This window comes from Gouania willdenowi, chromosome 20 (genome assembly GCF_900634775.1).
Source record: "Gouania willdenowi chromosome 20, fGouWil2.1, whole genome shotgun sequence".
Classification (NCBI taxonomy): domain Eukaryota; kingdom Metazoa; phylum Chordata; class Actinopteri; order Blenniiformes; family Gobiesocidae; genus Gouania; species Gouania willdenowi.
This window is the reverse complement of record NC_041063.1, coordinates 6258213-6281480: the sequence shown is the minus strand read 5'-3', so window position 1 is coordinate 6281480 and position 23268 is coordinate 6258213. Positions and strand designations below refer to the sequence as shown.

Sequence of the window (23268 nt, the reverse complement as noted above, 5' to 3'; positions counted from 1 at the left end):
TCCTCTGTCAGAGCTGATGCGGGTCGGTAAGCCGAACTTTGAAAAGACATGTTGACGAACAGAAACGCTGTCATCATTGCAGTATCTTTTGGTGCAGGTAGACACTCGACCCATTTTGTGAACGCGCATGTCATGGGAGGAAATATTGTTTCCTCTGGTGGACTTGGTTAGGGGTCCGACCCAGTCGATTTTGAGGTCGGGCCAAGGAAAAGTGATTCCTCTCTTTTGTAAAGGCGCTCGGTGTATTGGATTTGAAGGTAGGAACTGACAACAGACTAGACATCCTTTTATGTAGTCTGTTACGTCCTTTTTCATGTGTGGCCAGTATGCGATCTGTTGTAGAGCTGTCGTTGTGGCCTTGACTCCTCTGTGTCCGGCGCAGGGCGCGTCATGGGCGTGTGCCAATATCACCCCCCTTTGGTTCTGTGGGACGGCAAACGCATGCAATCGTGAGTCCGCAGAAACATGGACCAAGACGCCCTTGACTATCTGTAACGAGCGACGGACAGCGAACAGTTGGTCGAGGTTGGGTGTGGAGGCAAAGTCAGAGGAGGAGGGATTGTTTGGTGTATCGTCCCCCATGAGGCGAATCATGAAAGAGATTGCGGGGTCTTGGCTTTGTAGCGTCATTGTCGGTGAAAGCAGCTTTTACCGTTGCGGTGACCTGCGAGGATGTTGGTGTATAGATTTCGGCAGCAGCGCGATGAGCGCGTAACGGCATTCACCGACACTGGTTGGGGCTCGATGATATGGTTGGGTCGAATGACCAGGGTGTCCCTGATTAGCGCCCCCTGTTTGGCGAGGGCATCAGCTTTTTCGTTGAGGTCCCGAACTAAACCTTCGAGTGGCCCTTGACCTTTTTTCCAGTAGACCTGTATGTCCTGTTTTAACACCAAGTGGTCACATGCAATGAAAAGGTCTTTGTGTTTAACAGGTTTGTGATTTGATGTCATGAAGCCATTGGCCTTCCACACAGGTAGATGGCACACAAAGCTGAGTCGCGCATAATTAGAAACAGTGCAGATTACCAAGTTTCTGAGGCCATGGTCGGCGGCATGTTGTAGGGTAATGAGGATGCTAGCTACCTCTGCAAACTGAGAAGTTTGTTCGCCTAATTTAAACATCATCGGTTCGCTGGGGACGTTGTCGACCCAGACTAGACCGGCCCCAGCGTGTACCAGGGGGTTTTGGTGGAAAGAACATCCATCAACAAAAACTGTGGCCATAGCTGTACATACGCTAGGGTCAAAGAAATGGTGATTCGAGGGAGTGTCGGACAGAGGGTCGGTTAGGATCGGAGGCAGGTGTGACTTACAGGGCTGAGTGCCGGCTGACGCAGCTTGAGCAGAGGCGTTGCTGGGGCAGAGGTTGACATGCGGCCAAATCCATACCCAATGACGTCTTGCGGTTTTGCCTATAACGAACTTCAAGGTCAAAGCTTTGCAGGGCCATCATCCAAGATGCGACGCGAGCGTTTGTAACCACGCCATCTCTTAGGCGCTGGATGTCTAGGAACACCACTGGTTGGTGTTGTGTTTTGACAATGACCTTTTGACCTCCAACATAGTTGGAGAAATGTTTCACAGCCCACACCGTAGCTAACAGAGCCTTTTCGCAATTGTTGTATTTGAGTTCGGGGTCGGCGAGGTTTTGCTTGCATAAGCAACCACTCGCCTGACCGTGTCGTGTATCTGGTACAGACCGGAACTGAGACAGTGTGCTGAAAAGCCCACTTCGAGATGGAATTCCCAGTTGTGGTCAGGGTAGGCAAGGCACGGAGCCTTTGTTAGTGTGTCGATTAAAGTCTGCATAGCGTTCTGTTGGGGCTGACCCAAAGGAACGGTACATCCTTTTTTAGGAGTGTGTACAGAGGTTTGGCTAAGTCAGCGTAATTGTCGATGAATTGTCTGGAGTAGTTGCAGATACCAAGGAGGCTTCTTAAGCCCGAAACATCCCGTGGAACCTTGAGGTTCTGGAGGCCCTGGGTGCGTTGTGTCTGTGGTCTACACCATTACTACTGACTAGCAGACCGACGTAGTTCACCTTTGTGCGGCACCATTGACACTTGGACAGTGAGATTTTGGCACAGCACAGGTGAGTTGGGTCAGTACATGATCGATTTCGCTCATGTGGTCTGTAAAAGTAGTGTTTCTCATTAGTATGTCGTCGACATATATGAGGGTGCCGCGATCGCTAGCGTCCGGGCATGTTTTGTTTAAAAAGATGTTAAACTCTGCTGGAGAGTTAGCGTAACCAAAGGGACACCTGGTGAAGGTGTATTGTCGGTTTGAGAAGGTGAATGCGAGTTTGTGCAGAAGAAGGATAACAAAAATACAGGAAATTACTACAAAAAAATCAAAAAAACAATCAAATGATCATCAAAATAAACAAAAAAAAAAAATATATATATATATATTTTTTTATTATTATTTTTTTTTTAAATATACAAAATGCTGACAAAAACCATTAAATGGGAGAACAATATACAAATTGACCCCAAAACACACAAAACGAAAGAAAACCAAACAATAACCAAAAAACACAAAAATGTCTTCCAAAAAAAACACAATGGGAAACAAAAATGCACAAAATGACTCAAAAACACATACAAACAAATGGACAGGAAAAAAAACAAAAATAACCAAAATACACAAAAGTTTTAAAAAACTTACAAAATGACAGAAAAACACATAAATGGATAAGAAAAATATCAGTAAATGCACAGAATGGCTCCAAAAATCATACAAAATGACAATTAAAATAATCAAAAATAACAGAAAAATTTATAAAACAAAAACAAAAAAAAGATATACAAAATGACTCCAAAAACACATAAAAGGATAACAAAATGTACTAAATGCCTCCAAAACATATCAGAAAAAACATACTAAAGAGAATAAAAAAACAACATTAACCAATTAGTATCCCACACGACAACCAAAATACAAAGAAATGTCTTTAAAAACAAAATTACAGAAAAACACACAAAAAGAAAACACAAATGCACAAAATGTCTCCAAAAACATACAAAATGACAATCAAAATAAACAAAAATAACAGGAAAAAACACATTAAATGGAGAGAAAAACATACAAAATGACTTTAAAAACCAGCAAAAACAGAAATACAGATGAAAACCTTTGTTCTTCCCTGTATTAATACTCACATTGGTCATTATTTTAAATGTTGACATGAATGTTGATGATATTACACTTGGATCAGATGATTCCTGCCCTAAATGTTAGTATAATTAAACTTTGTTCATTTTGTGAATCCAGTAAAAGGAGTATTGATTATTACTGTTTAACTGTAACTGTCTCTGGTATATTTAAATTAAATAGATGTTCTGTGATTTCATGCACGTTTGAATCCCTTTTTACCTGAGCGATACTTGAGCAGCAGGTCCCAGATGGAGCGTCTGGAGTAGGGGTCGACCCCTGAGGTGGGCTCGTCCAGGATCACCACCTTGGCTCCGCCCACAAAGGCCAGAGCTACTGATAACTTCCTCTGCATGCCCCCTGAATGACACCATCAGAACCTGCTTATTGTACAAACATACGCAGCATTTCAATGTCTGCTCCATCCTAACCTGACAGATTCTTTGTTAGTTCATTCCTCTTGTGAGGAAAACCCAGATCCTGCATCATGTTCTCCACCTCCTCCTCAGCCTCGTTTACTGAACGTCCTTTCAGTAGCGAGTAAAAGAGGATGTGCTCGGCTACAGTCATGCTGGAAATGAACAAATATTGTTTTTAAGATAAAACTCAATCATTGTGTGATGTAAATGTTGTGTGACTACTAAAGCAGTGGTTCTCAATCTTTTGTCCATTGTTCTATGAATATATTATAACCACATTTATTCATCTGAATAACATACACCATTATACAGGAAGCTTATTATTGTTATAGTCATCTTAAAAATGGAAATCTTTGTTTTAATCAGAAATAAAATGGGTTCAAAGTGACCAAAAATGGTGGAAAAAATTTCAAATTATAGTAACAAAAACAGACAGAAAAAGTGGTAAAAAGGGTTCAAAGTGTCAATATTGGAACAATTTGTTTAAACTGACAAATAATGGGCATGACACATTTGAATGTGGTTTTAAATGGCAAAAAAAAGCATGAAATATGATGAAAAGAGATTAAAAGTGACAATCATATGTGACATTAGATGGAAAAAGTAGTGAAGGGTTTATAAATGCTGAAAATGTCTTGAAAATGGATTGAATGCATTGAAATGTAATGGAGAAAGAAGTGTCAGAAATGGGAGTAATGTAGCAAAAATGCATTAAAAGGAACAAAAATATGGAAAGAAAAAGTGATGAAAATAGGTTAAAATATGGTGAGTTTGGTTGTAGTTGCAGAAAAATGGTAAAAATAATCAAGAATTGCTCAAATTGTTAAAAAAAAGTTTCTTGAAGGAAATCTGCTGACCCCCTCCCAGTGTCTCGTGCCCCCAAAGTTGAGAACCCCTGCTCTTACTGTATGTATTGTGGTGATTAGTAATAAATGTGTAATAAAGTAACGTACTAGTGAAAGAGGACGTTGTGTTGAGGACACGTTCCTAAAGATGTTCGGATGCTGTCCATGTCTGTACGGATGTCGTTCCCATAAATCATGGCTGTTCCAGAGGTTGGAGGGAAAATACCAGTGAGAATGGACCTGAAACAGGAACATTTATGAAGAACATGTCTATTTTTCTTTATAATGGTATCACTTGTGTTACTACCACACATGGTGGTGGTCTTTCCTGCTCCGTTCTGGCCCAGCAGGGCTGTGATCTGACTCTCATAGAAGTTGATGCTGAGTCCGTCCACAGCTGGAGAAGAAGAACCACTGAAGAACTTTACTAGGTTCTCAACACAGACGCCCTTCGTCAGCTCTCCTGGTTCTGACTCCAGGAATGACTGTTCTGTTCACAGCAAGAGAGAAAACACCACAGTTCTATTCAACAACAAAAATACAAATATTATAAGTTTACACAACGACCAAAAAGGAAAAAATAATAATTATGCGATAGTATTAGCATTCGGAGGTTGTTAGACATGGTTGTAGCTAAAACCTTACTGTAACTATACACTATAAGAATATTTTTTTATATATATAGATTTTTATAGATTATTTTTAATTTGATTAGCATTGGGAGGCGTAGACATGGTTGTAGCTAAAACCCTAACTATTACACTATAAGTATTTTTTTTTTAAATTGTATTTTTTTTTAATTTATGATTTTATATTATTTTTAATTTTTGTTATTGTATTTTGTTATTTTAATTTATTTATTTCATTATTGTATTTATTTTCTAATTGATTTTATATTATTTTTAAATTGTTTTAGTTATCTTATTTTATTATTTTGTGTCTCTTGATTTAATTTAATTTAATTTTTTTTTTTTTTTTTATTTATTTATTTTGGAGGGACAGAACATATTCATGGACATCCACAATAGGGTGATGTTAAACAATGCCGGATTTATATATTTTTATAAATGCTAATTATTATCCATATTCTCCTACATTTAACATTTGAAATATCACAAAAAATTATTTCCATACATTGTTCAAAGACAACCAATAAGCAAAGCAGGGCTCTATAAGTATAAATAGATAATATAAAAGTAATAGAATGTGTAGTAGCAGTAGACGTACCGGTAGTATAATAATTATACTTTTAGCAATAGTTGGAATAGAAATAATTTATATTTGGGAAGGAAAAAGACCAAAAAAAAATGCAGTTTATTTGACTTTATCTCTAGACTATACTTTATATACTTTTGACCATTTCAACTCAATAGGAACATTTTAAAAACATATTAAAAAAAACTACTTCATATTTTCCAACATGCATTATAAATACATCTTGTGACCTTTTAATATTGCAATATCTTGTTGCACAATATATCATCCCACCTTTATGAATAGTTAACACAGAAGTGGTGCAGTGTTGTAGTAGTGTGTGTAATGTGTGAAAAATACAGTAGGAGTAATTTCCATCTAGGGTATTAAAACATCCACCCTATCAATCTATGGTAATAGTAATTATAGCATTACTAATAGTAATATTACTAACACCAGTGCTAAAGTTACTGTAAAAATAAGAATTTCATCAGTCAGACGATGACATCATACCAGTAAAATGCATTCCAGTGCTGAAATCCTGTTCACTGCATTAACGTCAGAACGGGTGAGAATCTACTCACATGTTCACACAAATACACAAACACACAAGGACACAAGTTTCCCACCCAACAAATTCTGATGAAAGGGAAACTAGATCGTTAGCTTTCAGCTGCTAACGTTTACCAAAAGTGCTAATATTGAGCCGCGGGGGCAGGGGGGAGGAGGCAAAAGAAAGAATTGAATTAATATATAGACTGTCTCAAGGTTGTGAAACATATACAAATGATTAGTAACATCATTGACAATGTTGATTTAATGGTTGAAGCAACGTAACGTCCACCGTACTGAGTTGGGCTCAAAATACATGTTCATATACCGTTTAACAGCTAGAATCTGTCCATTTTTTTAACATATAAACCATTCTAAGACACAACCAATAACAGCAAATACACTCAATTATTTTGTCAAATATGAAAAAAAAAAAAAAAAAAAGGCGACATAAACAAAGATTTTGGTCTCAAAATTTTCTTCAGACATTAAATATCCAACGAATCCCAGCTTTTAGTCCAAATAAAATGTAACGTCCTATTTACAAGAACAAAGCAGCTCCGCCCTATTTTCTTCTTCTTCATTTATTTTTTTTATCTCTGTGAGGTTGAATCGTGTCATTGAAAAAATCACCATTTTTAGGCCGGGCTATCGGACTCAAAACGCCACTTACTTTGGTGCTTTGTTGTTCTTCTTCTTGTTGTGTACACTAGTGTTAAAATTGCCCAGGGGGTCCCAAAGAAAATAAAAACAAAATTTGATTTCTCATTTATTTGCAAGTCCAAATATTACGACGGTTGGTGGTACCGAATCATTGGCACATACCAAGAAATAAATGGGGCCCCCGTACGTGTCACGGGGGTGCCAGGGGCTTCTGGGTACATAGTCGTGTGATATATTGTTTCAAAGGTAATTAACGTAGATTATGAACATGCCTTGCACAATTCGATTAGGGCCCCCCACCCCCCTTTTTTTCGGCAATTTACATTAAATTAATTTTCTCATTTATTTGTGAGTCAATATTGTCTCTCTGAGATATGTTTTAAAGGTAATTCAACGGTAGATTATGCTTTTACGTTGCACAATTTCATTTTGTTACTCGGTGGAGTCATTTCACTGAATTCTCGGGAACTTGGTACGTAACATTCGGCGCGGAGACGTTTTGCGGGCCCGGATGTAGTTCATTGGAACTTGATAGATAAATGTTGTAAATGAAATCTTTCTGCTTCATTTTTGCTGCAGTACCATATATGAACTGCTGGATGCAGTGTCGCTTCACCATTTACATTATGAAGAAGAATTGAGCAACAGAAGAACCAAGTCACGTGACTCGAGCACCAAAAAACAACTTTTTTAAAGAACAGCAAATGGATTCATATATATATTGTAGTCACTGTGTTGTATGGTACTTAAAGTATTTGTATACTATGTACATTATATTAGGAATGGTATTTTTTCAAATGAATTTGGGAAAACTAATGAAAAATTTTGACCAAGCGTAGCTACATTGTGGTTTCTGAAACGCTTGCTCGTCGATTCACTGAAAAAGAGATTTGTGTGAAAATCATCATGTAAATATCTTACCATCCTCGTCCTTGTTCTCCTTCTGGTCCTTGGGTCCACATGAATGAGTCGTCTTCATTATTTTAGGTTTAAGATGACCATCTTTCGTGTCCTCCTCCTTCTTCTTTTCAACTCCCTTTTGTTTCTTGGTTGACAGGTTATCAAAACCTTTTTTACGAAGCTCCACTTTAGTGTTTCCAGATTAAAAACAGACTCAGATCAATGTTGTTTAAAAGAGAAGCGGTCATTCAGTGATGGTGCGGAAAAAGAAGCGTACCTGAAACAGGAGCCACGGTGTTGAACCAGTAACGCTGCAGAAACGGGAAATAAAACGGACGACCAATTCCATACTGTCCTGTTGTGGAAATAATCAAACAGTAAGGACATGTTTTCTTGAGGTGTAAAAAGTACTGATGTATCTACTCAAGTAGAAAAAGTAAGCATAACTTAAGCACAACTTAATAGAATTAAGTAATTACATGCTAAGAATGATAAAGTCCAGTTATTTCTATTGTTTCAAACAGGGATTAATTAAAAATATAAACTTAATTCATATGGTACTTTCATTTAACTGTTATGAAAAAGTACAAGTAGTCAGTCATCCAACCTTTTAAGGTCTGGAAAACTTTGCACTTTTGAGTTCATCAATTTAAAAATAAACGGAGGTAATGGATTGCCTCAATTTTTTTTAGTTCTGGTAACTTATTTGGTTTACAGCGTAAGTATAGTTACATTCATTCATTACTGTTTTGGCACCGTGTCTTACGTTTAATCTGATTGGTCAGCTATGATCATTCAAAAAAAAAAATTAATAATTTACTCAGTCTCTCAGTCACTAACCAGGGAAGACATTGTCCAGGTACCAGGCCAGGACACCGTAGAGGACAATGTCTACGCACATCATGCAGATGGAGGTGAGAAAGGAGAACTCGTCTCCTTCCAGAAGACTCGTCTGGATGTTGTTCCACTGCAGACCCATTCCCTGCTCCTCATAGCGGGAGAGATACTCCGTACCAAAACCAAACGCCACTTGGGACAAAAGACTCTGGATAAGAAGGAAAGAGTTACGTTGAATGAAGCCTGTTGGAGGTTGTTTCAGGAAGTGACCCTCATTTATCAACCTTACGTCAAAACGGGTGTAAATCTGAGTTCACATTGTGTCGTACGACATGACCAAAGTGTGATTCATGAAACATTGGTATCTGACCAATCCCAGCATACAAATTTGTTGTTTTGGAGGCCCCACCCACTGAGGTCAAACAAGAAAAGAAACATTTCCAAGATAAAATTCGGCATTCCTCACATCTGAGGTGGAGCAAAACAAAGATTTTCTTTATGAATGTGTGAAAATTGGATTTAGGAGTGCATTTAAATGCTCTGTGAAGGAGGATCATCTACTGAGCAGGTGACGTCTGCCCCCCTGTGTGCGCTGAGAACAACTTAACAGAGATCCTGGAGAGACGCACAGAAATATGACGTTTTTAAATCGGCCTCAGTCCGCACATTTTAAGGCAGGCATACACTGTGTGATTTGTGGCCCATTTTGAGCCGATTTTTTACTTTTGCATTTATTTTTGGGATCAGGGCGAGTCTCGGCTAAATCGTGGGTCGTGTAGTATACATGAGGTCACGAGAAGCGATTAACACCTCACGACCAGATCCCGATCAGCAATTGTATCCTTGTAAAAAAATCAAACCTGTTTGAAATCTTTGTCTCTCTTTATGAGGATATCACCGTTAAAGCAGTGCCATGGACCGGCTTACCTCAAACTCTCACACTGCGCATGCGCGAACACCGTAGGGCCGCTGTAGAACTGACGAACCGTACTGCCCACATCTGTCCAGCCATCGTGACCTGAGCACATTCGGACTCTGCAGCAATTTCAGCTGAAGCGGAGTACAACAATTGAAAAAAAAAAAAAAATCGCACAGTGTCTGCCCGCCTTTAGGCAATAAATAACACATTAAAAGAAAAGAACAATCGAAACACTTAAAAAAAAAAAACCTTAGAAATTACTAAATGTTGTCACTTCTGTGTTTATTATGCCTTCAGACAATTTCACCTATAACTCATCACATTATTGATTAAAAACTGTTGCGCACTTGGAAAAGTTTCAGGTATACTTTACATTTTAAAAGCATGAATGAGTCCCTACTTCCTCTGTACAGCCTCCACAGGCTGCACTGCGCACATCGAAAGGCTTCATTTACAAATGCAATGTTGCCGAAAAACTATCCATCCATTAATTTTCTGACCCGCTTGTTCCTTTTTTAAACCCACACGATCCTGCTCGGACGGTAATCAGGTTTACCAGCGGGTTATGAGGTATTCCGTGGAAGGAAAACCAAAAATGTGCTATCAGTAATAACGTTGGCCTTTCTGAAATTGATTTTATTTTGTTTAATTTGTTTTAATAATTCATTTTGTTCTGTTCTGAATGTGTGTCTGCTTATGCTCCAATGACAGCTGAGGTTTGTTTAATATTCTATTTTCAGTCTCAGTCAGATTAGGCTAAATTGAACCTCTAATCCACTCAGATTATCTACTCAATCTCAGGACCTGACATGAGATCTGACTGCAGTGTGCGCTCACATCACAAATGAAACGGAAACTTGCGTAAATTAGGTCGTACGCACACCATACGCATAGATCTGAACGTACCAACGGTTGATAAACGAGGGCCAAGATGTGTACTAAAGCCGTCTACATTCTGTTGAGGATTATATTACAACAGAATACAACTGTAGACCCTGTTTCTCTTTAGTACACAGCCTTAAAATCAGTGACACCCACGACCAGAATCTTCATGTCTTTGGTGATGCGGTCTTGCCAGGCGAAGCAGAAGATGTGTGGAAGGTAGAGAGTGAAATAGACAATGCCACAACAGGCGGCTGCCAGGTTGGCCTGGTTGAAGAAGACACTCAGGAGGAAGCACTGCATGATGGTAGCTGTGGTGAAGGTAATCAGGAACAGGAACAGAATGACGGGGTTGCTGTAGGTTAAAACCTTTCCTTCCTATGAGAAGAAGAGAAATAGAATTGTAGGTTGATGTGGATCAATGAAGTATGTTTATTATTAGTCCACTAAGACCAAGACTTGCCCCAGACCAGAATGCACCAAGACCAAGAATATTAGGAAGTCGATACAAAGACCATCAAAATCAATTTTAAAAACCATGACAAAGCTTGAACAGTTAAAGAGTATTATGTCTTTAATTCTTGTTTTCTTTGAAATACATTTGACAGACAAAAACAAGAAGTCTTTCAACTCTTTCAAAGCACAACATGCAAAAATCTCAAATCTTGACAAATTTGTTCAATTAAATTCTAGAAAAAATAAATCCTTGTATGTATTTTAAAGCCACTAATGAGTCCAGAATAATTTAAATATGTTAAAATCAGATGTTTATTAGTCAGGTGAATGAGGCCTATTGAGTGAAATCTAGTCCTACGGACAGAAATAAACATAAACACGATAAAGACTTGAAATCTAAATCATTTTTCACCTTAAAAAAAACTACTTCATATTTTCCAACAGACATTATAGATGCATCTTGTGACCTTTTAATATTGCAATATCTTGTTGCACAATACAGTATATCATCCCACCTTTATGAATAGTTAACTCAGAAGTGGTGCAGTGTGTAATGTGTGGATTAGGAATAGTGAAAAATATTATACTATACATCTCTACCCATTGCAGTGAAAAGTTCTTTTTTGTTCAGAGGGATTTCTGATTAGAAATAAGATCTACTGAAGTCCGAAAACTACATAACAAATAACCCTATAAGGCTTTTGCCATTCTAACACAGAAATATTAAAGTGGCGGCCTGCAGGCCACTTGTGGTCCAACTTTAATAAATAGGTTGTTTAATTTATGGTTGATTAAAAAACAGACCCAATTTTCATTTTTTTTTTCTTACTTTTTTTTTTTTTTTTAAGTAAGAAAAAAAAAAACAGACACAAAAAGAGAAAAATATACAAAACCACAGCAGATTAAAAGAAAAGAAAAATTACTCAGAAAACACAAAATCACAACAGAATAGTACACAATATGACAAGAAAAACTAAAATAACAGACCAAAATAGAATTACACAAAAACGTCTCCAAAATGACACAAGACTACAAAATACAGAAACGCACAGAAAACAAAAAACCAAAGAACATACTAACAAACATACTTCAAATTACTTCAAAAATACACCATAGAAAATGAAAAAAAACCTCAAAGATACCAACAAAACAACGTTCTTTCTTGTTTTAATGCTCAGATCGGTCAAAATTCCAGATGCTGACATGAATGTTGATAATGTGACCATCAGATTTGTGTGGCCGCTCATTAGGATAAAATGTATTTCCTCATCTCTGACATAACTCATGTGTTTCAAAATGTTTTCTGTCTGCTAAAACACAAAGAAGATTAGACAGAAAGCTGAACGACTAAACATTGTGTTACATAAAGCTGCCACTGGAGGCGCTACAAGCTTTTACAACTGAGAGACGTGCCAGAGCTTGTGTTCTATACAAGCCAGAAGTTTGAATCATTGACCTGCCTCTTCCTGCCAGGCTGTTAGCCAACATTATTCCCATGATGTCATTCAGTTACAGTTCAGTGATGAATGATTAACAGTTACCACTCAATCAGCTACTGTGAAAATGGCTGCAGTCCATTACATGCCTCTTTTTTCTTACAAATTGTAAATTGTGATAGCGCTTCGAGATGACTATTGTTGAATTTGCATTATATAAATAAAGTTGAATTGAATTGAAATTGAATTAACCTCCACTCTCCACCACATTGCATCATAATGCTACGTTCACACCAGATGCGTCTTCTGCGGCACGGGACACATCTGCCGCGTGAAACATTACGCAGGTTTTGCAGGATCAAAAAAATTTTACCATTCGCTTTTTATGCGCATTTGAAGCGCGCCCGTACGGCCAAAGCACGGATCGGACCACACCAATATAATATTATAAAATTGAAATTGGACTACTTATTGAGGGCAATTTTCAAAAAGAAAACCGATTTTTCCATTTGCGAAGGTGATCACGCCATGAGTCTCTTTCCCCGGGCCGTCTTTGGGCTGTGCCCCTCCAGGCCACCGTAGTAAAATAAAAGGATTACAGATGTGGTGGCATTCCATGTTGCTAAAGACATGGTCCCTTTACAAACTGTTGAAAAAACAAGTTTCAACCACGTTTAAAGTGATAGACACCCACTACAACTTCCTCTTTCTAAATGTGAACAAAAGAACAAAAGACTGAAATATATATCCACCTTGAACTCTTTCATTCAGATGTTCTTATTTTTTGGAAAAGTAAATTTTTTTGTATTCATCTGTTGTTTTGTAAATAAATTGGTTACTTGTATTGCTGGAATTGTTGAGGTGGCTTTATAAGACCCTGTTGGGGTCTTAACTAAGGATGTCTGGCCCCATCACGTGGTTTCAGACTCGATCGGAATCGGACGTTATCTCCCGATCAGGACTCGGATATATATGTATATTTATTACATATAGGGGCGGGCGGTATACCGGTTCATACCAAATACCAGTATACATTTTCGTTATGATATACATTTTTAATATACCACCGTACCAGTATATTGATTACACAACATTCGGAACGCTACGCTGCGCCGCATGAGACCGGTAAATCCCTACAACATTTGTTCTGTTTGGAAGAGACCAAATGTATCGTTAGCCTCTCTGTTAACTAGCCTGATGCTAGTATGTGCGCGCATTGCGCACTGAAGTTTGAGGGCGTGTTTGTCTGCTTCCCACAAGTGTTTGTTTGCACTTGTTTGTGTGCGCGCACTTGCTCCAGTGTTTGTGTGATTTGCGCGCGTATGTTTGTGTGTGAGAATAAACAATCCTACCTAGGTGAAGCTGGCCGCCCACCCCACGCAAAACTCTGCGAAAATGGTCTCAATCGTTTGTGCTGCGTTAGTGCTGAAAAAAACTATCGTTTGTGCTGCTTTCGTTTTTAAGTTTTTTATAAGGTGAACACTCAGCCCCCCACAATGTCCAAATTGAACAAAAATCCAAGCAGGATGTTTACAGCTGGATATGCACTGGACCCTTGGAACAATTGGCGAGTTGGGTGTCTGTCAATTTTTTCCGTGGAAGATGTGGAGGACATCTACCTGATTATGAATTATGGTAGCAGGTATGCTGCTGATTGGAGCTGGCTGCTTTCTGACCTATCTCAAAGTCCGTATTAAGCTTTCAACTGTTTTGGGAAGGCTGCCAGTGATTCTGAAGGATTGGGCAGGGCTCTCAACACTCGGACTCATATGATGAATGTACTCAAGAGCAAGCAGGAGCTGCTTTGGATCGCTTAAGCGGAATTGAAACCAACATGGAGAAGTTGGGTTCCCGGCTTGCAAGTGAAGGCCACCTTATTGGATTAATGCAGAAAGATCCAGGACAGAAGGCTATTTGAAATTGACCTAGCCTGAATTAAAAACACATTGTCATCTTCCTTTTGGCTCCCATAGCCAGCTATTCAAGGCTTGTCTCATCTTATCACCAGGAAGTCTCTGCAGACAGCGGCCCTCCACCCCGGCTCTTCTCCCTCCACTGCCACCTGGAACATTTGTTTCTGAACTCATCTATTAATCATCTCGCTTTTTCAGGAACAGAGCTAAGGGATTATATTTCAAACGCCTCGTTGGCCGTCTGCCCCATCCGAGCTACAGGGAAGGTGTCGTGGAGTGCCCAGAAGTGGCTGCACACCACCGCCCCTCTCAGAGACCCAACACCCACCCCCCCCGCCCAAGTGCTATGGTCTTGAGTTCAATGTGACTGTTTTGCTTTGTGCATGTACGCCAAGGAGGTTTTTTCCTAGTTTTATACTGTCGACCTCAATAGGGAATTCAGTTTAAAACCTCCCTTTTCCCTTCACCTTTCCTTCTGTTGTTATTCCATTTTTTCATCTAAATACGGGGCGCCGCCCTTGTGGCAAACCACAGTTCTCCAGCTCCTGTCCTCCCATGTTATAAGTGTTATAATTGATTGTGTTTTCATGTTTTCTTGGACGGGGGAGGAAACTGAAATTAAATTTTGTAAACATGTGCAATGACAATAAAGTTGATTCTGAACTGCCTTATACTATATATATATATATATATATATATATATAGAGAGAGAGGAGAGAGAGAGAGAGAGATGTTTTTGCCATTAATGATAAGATGACCAGAAGACGTTCCTTTAGATCAGTGTTTTTTTTTTCAACCTTTTTTGAGCCAAGGCACATTTTTTCATTGAAAAAATCCCGAGGCACACCACCAGCCAAACATGTTAAAAAATGATACTCTGTAGCCTATATTAACAATATAGCCATTCTCATCAAAGTGTCTTGAATAGGAATCAAATAAACACAAAGAATAAAGGACTTTATCATCATTTGTATTCTTCTTTCAAATAAAAAGTGCACTTAACATGTCCACTTCAAAAATACAGCTTGAACATAACAAATGAAACAACAATGTGGTCTTAAAGGTAGTAGAAAACGTCAAAGTGTTTTGCAAACTCTAATTCTGTCCAAAATTATACCATAGCACCGTTGGATAGCTTCTCGCCACACACCAAGCACAACGGGATCGGTGTCGTTGGCATCCCCGGTGGAAGTAATCCAAATGAAACATAACTCTCGCTGTATTGCCTCGAGCTCACCGTCTTTGCTTTCTTTCCTCCACTCATACTAGGGCCTTCTTCTGGGTCCGAATTTTGTCCAGGGGCCCAGTTCGGAATTGGTATTTTTCCTCTTCAAAAACTTCTCCATCACTGTCACCGTAGTTTCGCTTACCCACAATGCTTTTACCGCCAGCTGTCACTTTCATGCCTCACTAATCTCTTGTCTCAACGGACAATGCAATTCGCTACCTGCTGCCATCTAGTGTTATGGAAGAGTTTACATGATTACGCTCTCAAGGGTGGGTTCACACCGAACGCGACTGAAGTGACTGAAGCGATGCGATTACATTAAAAATCAATGTAAATGACGCAACGTCAATTTATCCCCCCCTCAGCGACGCGACTTGCATGATCAAAGTTGAAAAATTTTAACTTTTAAGCGACGTGAAGCGATATCTCCCGTCCTCCACTGTCTGTAGAGCGGAGGCAGCAGCCCCTCCCTCCCTCCCTCCCGCTCCCGCTTCAGTGCTGACGGCTGCAGCGGAGGCTGTTCTACTTCCTCAAAGTATCAGGTTCAAAATTAAAGCGGTAAATTTCTTTAAAACCACAGTAACTACTGATCAAACACATTCTGAGTGAAGTCATCCTTTAATATCTCCGTTAAGTTGATCATTTAACCGTAGAAGCGGAGCAAGAAGGGAAAAAAAAGACGTCATCAACACTCTCTCTCTCTCTGTCTCTACCCTGTTACCGGGGCCACACACACACACACACACACACACACACACACACACACACACACACACACACACACAGAGCTCCCTAGTGATCGCGTCGCTGGAGCGATGAAATGATGGACTGACAAAAAAGCACCACTATGTGCAAACTACCGATCAGGGACGATTTAAGGCAACGGCATCGCTTCCGTCGCGTTCGGTGTGCACACACCTTTAGTCACTACTGCAGCACGGACACTCGACAATGGTATATTATTTGCAGATAATAATTAATATGTTTCAAAATTTTTTTTTAGACCAATTAGGTGAAATTGGATAATTTCCCACGGCACACCTGACGATCTCTCGCGGCACACTAGTGTGCCGCGGCACAGTGGTTGAAAAACACTGCTTTAGAGCATCAGATTTGTCCTGCTCAAGAAAGTATAAAAATGATAGAAAAAACATGAACCATTTTGTAAATTACCAACCAAATCAGTTGGAGATATCTTAGTCCCTCCAAACACAAAATTACTCAAAAACAATTTAAATTTTTCCAAATTCTGGCAAATTTTCCTTAAATTCCCATAATCTGTCAAATTTAAGAAAAGATCCAGAAGGAGCTGATATACTCGCATACTTTATCGTTTACATATCATTTATACGTGGAAATACAAACTAGGGGTACACTAATATTGAATTTGCACCTACAATCTGTGGCCCACTTAAGGTCAAACTGATCCGTATTTGGCCCCTGAACTAAAATAAGTTTGACATCCCTGCTTTAAATTATACTAACAGATTTGTAGGCAAAAAAGACCAACTAGATGTTTACAATGGAACATTGTCGAGTCATTGTTCTGGTTCTTCTTACCATGATGATGAAGGTAAGCAGGGCTGTACTCAAACCCATCATGATGAAGCTGTCAATAAACCAAGTGGACCAAATGACCCCGTTGGTGACACCCATGGTCTTCAGTGTCTCCTTCAGACGGAGTTCCCGCTCCAGAACAATACTCTTGACTGTCATGGATACTGAGTAGACCCAGGCCAGAACCATGAAGATGGGAAAACAGCGGTTCAATGTCAGCATGAAGCTGCAGAGGAGACACAGATGACACGGATGGATGAAGAACAGGGATCACAAGCATAGAACCAACTGGATCTAGATGGGATTTGATTTACAATCTTCTAATAAAGAATGAGTGTTGATTCTAGACTAGGCCCGATTCTCAAAAAGGTGAACGTTAGGAACATTTGGGGGTAAAAGTGGGGAACGAAGCTTGGGTATATATGCCGAGTCAGAAAATCAAGGTTTTCAAGCTCTAACTTGAGCTCTTTACCTCTTACATTGAAAATCAAAATTGCTGCAGAAATCATCTCTAAGCTCACTATGTCCATAAGCACTTTTAAACGTGATTTTTAGCATGAAGGACTTGAAATTAAGCTGTGGAACATGGATATTTGGAATCAGCATATCGAAGTGATCTAAAACTAACATGTTTCTTGCTTTTACCCTAATTTGCCGCTAACCACTAGTTCCAGCAGCTTTTTGACAATTGAGCCTAGTCTATTACTCACAGATCGTCGACATAACACGGGTACGGCATCTGCTGAAGGTAAACCCCCATCGGCCACTCTTTCCCAGTCTGAGTCTTGATGATCCCATGCTCTACCATGTCCTGTAGGTAGGCAAAGCCCCCCCAAACATAGCGGAGGTCATCCAGAGGGTCAGCTCTCGGACCTGGATCCCAATATCTACGAAATGTCACACAAGTTCACCATTTAGTTTGATCATTTTACCGAACTCCTAATCTGGACATCAGGGCAGGGGTGGACTGGCCATCTGGCATACCGGGCATCATCCCAGTGGGCCATTGACCCAAAGTGGGCCGGTACGTTTTTTTTTTGACGAGCGAGTGGAGGCAGACATGGTAACAGGTGGCCAAAATTGGTCCAAAAGTGGCAAAAACGTGGCAAGAAAAGAGTAAAAAGTGATTAAAATGGGCAAAAAGCAGTCACGTGCGACCAAAAAATGGGCAAATGGAGAGGAACCAGGTGATATGTAATGGCAAAGGGTCGCTTTAATGAGCAAACATTTCACAATAGTGAAAAACGGCAAAAATGTGGAACAAAAAGATGGAAAATGTAGGGTAAAAATTAAACAAGTGGCATTTATTGGGCAAAAGTTTGCTTATTGGGAAGAAAAGTGTCCAAAAGAAATTAAAAAAAGGACCAAAAATTCATTTAAATGTCAAAAAGAACTTGCAAAAATGTATTTTTATTGGCAAAAGGTAGCTGAAATCTGAAAAAAGTGAAAAAAATGGTCAAAATTGTCAAAGAATGAAGGTTTTCTGGGGGAATAATGAATTAAATTTAAGACATAAAGTGCCACATGTTGAGCATCACTGACCTAATAACGGCTTCTACATGGTGTTGTTGATAACGTAGATAGTGGGCTGGTCTGGATAGAAACAGCCAGGGCTGAATTTTGGTCTCAGTTCACCCCTGCTTCAGAGGCTTGTTACTGACCTGTCTTTGACCTTGTTGGTTCTTTCTACCACATCAATATCCATACGGATCTTAAATGTAACATGAGTGGGGACATTTTTTGTCCAAGAGTGCATGTTGACAAAAATGAGGCCTGCCCAGAACTTGCTTTCTTCCAACAGGTCCAAGGCTCGGTGGGTGACGGCGTCTTCATCAGGCACAGGCACAAATTTATTCAGGTTCACACACTGAAAGAGAAAAGATTTATAAATGTAAATGTGTTTAAAATGAGCTCCGTTCAATGACAGGTTAGTACAAGAGATGTGCAGAATGAAACACATACAGCCCAATGAGCACCTTGGCTAAACCGTTTCACCCTAAAGGTGCAAGAGATGATCATTTTATCAGATAAAAACATAGACCTCATAAATTTATAAATGTGCTCATTTTTTTAATCGCCATTGTAAACATTCTTATTTAGGGGTTATCAATCTTGGGGTCAGGACCTCATATGGGGTCGCGAGACATGAGAGGGGTTAACCAGAGGTCTTCAAAAAACTAAGTATGTGTTTTTTATAACAATTTTAGTTGATTTTTGCCCATTTTCTGCAACTACACCAAAATGGCCGTATTTTAATGCATTTTTGCTACATTACTCCCAATTTTGCCACTTCTCAATCACATTTCAATGCCTTTTCTGCACATTTTTTTCCACTTTCAAGATATTTTCAGCACTTACAAACCCTATACAACACTTTTCCACCTAATATCACATATGTCGACCCATTATTGTCACCATATTTCATGATAATTTTTTGCCAATTTAACCACATTTACAATTTGTCATGCTCGTTATTTGCCAGTTTAAACTACTTGTTCCAATACTGACACTTGAACCCTTTTTACCACTTCTCCTGTCTGTTTTTGGCCATCCTCATTTGCAACTTTTAACCAATTTTTGTGGTTTTTAAAACCCTATTTCACCACCTGATCACTTTTAACCCTTTTCATTTTGGATTAAAACAAGTATTTACATCTTTTAAGATGACTATATACTATGGCCCAAAAAATACAAAACTTCCTGGATAACAGTAGATATTATTCAGATAAATAAATGTGGTTATCACAGATTTATAGAACAATGGACCATCAATTTTCTGACTTTATGGATGGACCGCAAAAAGCGGTGGTCTCCGGTCTCTGGAACATTTATTGTGAGGGTCGCGGCTGAAAAGGCTGAGAACCACTGCTCTTATTGCATTGTGGGATGTGGAGTCCTGTACACCAGGAGTGTCAAACTCATTTCAACATTATTCTGTCCTATAAATATACATGAAGTAATGGAAGTTACAGACAATATCCAATATTTAAATTTCCTTACCAACTACCAATTTTTAGAAATCATTTTGAATAATAATTTTAAAAAAATTGGAGGATTTTGCAAAAGATTAAGATTTCTACAATTTGCGATTGAAAATGGCCACCATCATGTGACAAAAGTATGGAAAAACTGTGTGCTGACAGTTGACAACAAAAATACACAAAATGAGAAAAAAAATATACTAAATAACAGCAAAAACAAGAATTATACACAAGAAAAGTATGTTGAGTTTTAACCCAAAATGAACTAACAAAAACACATGACAACCTCAAAACACAAAAAATGAAGAAAAATATACTAAATGAACAAAAACAAAATGACGAGAACACACAAAACTACAAAAGAAAACAGATAAAATGAGAGAAAAAAACACACAAAATATGACAGTAAAACAATAAAACAATTTTCACATTATTCTGACAGAAGAAAAACACACAAAACAAACAAAAAAAAAAAATCACAAAATTCCCATTGAATGCATATATTTGGAAGGGCTGATATATCTACAACTGAATTAATTGGTATTTTTACACAATAATTCATGTTTTCTGTAATTTCAACTTTATCCTGCAGGCCGAACTGGATGCTCCAAAGGGCCGAATGTGGCCCCCGGCCCTTGAGTTTGATAAATGTGCTTAGAAGAAGTGTTTTCACTTCATCCTTACCGTTACCCGAAGTGACTTCCACATAAACTACACAATCACATAGTGTGCAAACAAATAGGAAATGAAAAAGTTTGCAGATTACAGAGAACGTGGTATTTCAGTCTTAAAATGAATATTAAATATTCTTAAAATGATGCAAGAGCCTCGCCACTAGGAACTAAAAGCTGAAAAGTACTCACACCGTCCTGAGTCACATGGACTCCAGTGTTTGTGTTTTTCTAAACAGAATCTCTTGGTAGTTCACTGAAAGCCAATGCAAATACAGATCAACCTAATCCTAAAAGAAAACTCCAAACATCCATTTAGAGATGTTTCCACTAACCTAATCACCACAGCGTTCCATTATTTCAGAGGCTCTACTGTACACGCTATCCATCCCCAGCCATTGAATTGGATTCTTAGCAAAGCATTCCACCATCGTAGGCTGATAAGCATGCACACCACCACATAATCCAGTCAGCTTTAGAACCCGCAGCCATTGTTTTCTGCCTTAAAGGAATCCCTGGTAGAATGACAGCTGTATCTAATCAGACTCAATCGTTCCCACTCTGTCACTTTTTCAAGTGCTGTGAACTTCAACTTGGACAAAAACACAAAGAGCACCAACCTCATCAACACTCACACCAACAGGTACCCCCGTTTCACCCCCCAACACCACCATAGGCCTCTCATCCTGAAGAAATGAAGTGAGTTCACCTTTGGGGGAAAAGCAAAAGCCCCTTTTTTTGTTGATAAATTCTTTACTTAATCAGCATTATAATAGAAACTCAACAGCTTTAGCTGAATTCCACCAGGCTTATGGTAGAAAAACAGATCATATAAATCAGGTTAAGAATAGATATCAGCACTAAAAAAAAAACTGTTTTCTACTTTATTTAATGCATTTATTTATTTATTGATTAATTCTGAAGATGAATATTTGTTGGTTTTGGGAGCTTAGGGGAAAAACACATTTATTAAGTTATCAAGAATGATTGAATAATATCAAACTTAGTCAGAACATCTACATGTGCAAATCCATTGTTGTTTTTGAATTTCTTTTTAGTGGTTTTAGCGTAGATCAGTGCTTCCCAAATAGGGGTATGCATACCCCAAGGGTACAGGACCACACTGTAGGGTAACTCAAAAATATTTAACAAAAAATTCAAAAATAATTGGGAAATGTTCCTAGTTCCTTTTTAGGGATTTTTTTGGACAAATTCACCACAATCTAACAGTACTATTGCTCAATAAAAATACTATATTGTCTTGTAATTAGTTTAAACATGATTATTTTATGCTGTAGAGGCCATTTTATTACACTTTTGACAATAATTAGCTACATTTTAGATTGAAGGCCACATTTACTTACAATTAAAGGAATTACATAAAAGTTGCATAGGTAATTAAAAAAAAATGTTTTAAATTTGTAGATTACACTTTAGGGAACCTATGTTCAAGACACATTTAGAGGTTTAGGAGAGCCCACTGTTCCACAAATGAAAAAGCATATGAAAGATATGGAGAAGATACACATGAGTTGACAAAAATGCCAAAGGGGGGTACACAGGACATAAAAGATTGGGAACCACTGGTGTAGTTATCAGGATTTGGAAATGTGGAATACCCGCTTTGTGCTCACCTCCCCGTACTGGTTTAGAGTTCTAATGACGCGGTCTGTGAGGTTGTAGATGTCCCCTCCAGTCAAAATCAGGCACATCAGTTACACGATCCTCCGTGGAGCCGTTGTGCAGGAAGTTCAGGATGTGCTTTGAGACGAACGGCGCCTTCTCCAGACTTCTGTCAATGAATTCCAATCACAGATGGATTACGGATCATGTCCTGAAAGCAAAGGAAGCAGAAAAATAATGTTTGTTTGCTCTACTTTTCCTGTTAAAAGCAAGAATATCTTCCTTTGGATAACAGACCCAAGTAGAACACATGGTACAGATGGAAGAATAAAAACAAAGAAATTAAAGAATTTGCAACTGTAGTGAGATAATCTTAGTTTGGAGAAAAGTAGTTCATATAAAAAGACAAATAAAGGGGGAGAAACGGAATATGAACGTGTCAGAAAAATCAATAATGCATAGTTTTTAATCTCTAGTAATTTTGTTAAATAGAGCTTTTATTTGTTAAATATTACTATTTCTTGTCAAATATATGGTGGTTACTGCCTACCCGAATCATCTTTACTTGGACTCCGTTTTGGAAAAAATGCCAAATTTGAGGTGCCACTTCCTCCCAGGCCTTCCCCATTGTCCGCAGCCTCTCTAGCTCTTCAAAGGTTGTGTTTGCCTGCACAAAACAAATGGTATAAAGTGGCAAATTACTATTAAAATCAATATACTAGTGCTGTACTCAAGTCAACTTTATTCAAGACCAAGACATGCAACAAGAACAAGACTGTACAAACAATGACAAGGTTGAACATTCTCTCTTTAATTTCTATTGAATACATTTGACAGACAAAAACAAGGCATCTGAACGTCTTTCAAAGCAACTAAATTCTTGCAAAAAAGAAACAAGGTCAAGCCTCTGATGAGTCCAGAATTCTTTTAGGAGGGATTTTTGACTAGAAATAAGATAATCCCAGTCAGATGTCCCAGTTTTTTCAGGTATCTGAAAATATTTCCAATCAGTGATCTCTGATCTACTATTCTTC

The 23268-nt window shown here is 38.6% G+C and overlaps 1 protein-coding gene across 1 annotated transcript in view; it reads right to left on the bottom strand.

Moving 5' to 3' along the window:
- LOC114454579 (retinal-specific ATP-binding cassette transporter-like) overlaps window positions 1–23268 on the bottom strand; it is a 93924-nt gene that overhangs the window by 45925 nt on the left and 24731 nt on the right. The window contains 15 exon segments of the mRNA XM_028435134.1: window positions 3381–3518; window positions 3590–3729; window positions 4531–4662; window positions 4735–4912; window positions 7753–7917; window positions 8009–8086; window positions 8572–8776; window positions 10526–10747; window positions 16963–17185; window positions 17670–17846; window positions 18621–18826; window positions 22246–22299; window positions 22301–22420; window positions 22422–22445; window positions 22785–22901. Of these exon segments, the coding sequence (XP_028290935.1) occupies window positions 3381–3518; window positions 3590–3729; window positions 4531–4662; window positions 4735–4912; window positions 7753–7917; window positions 8009–8086; window positions 8572–8776; window positions 10526–10747; window positions 16963–17185; window positions 17670–17846; window positions 18621–18826; window positions 22246–22299; window positions 22301–22420; window positions 22422–22445; window positions 22785–22901 (2179 nt within the window).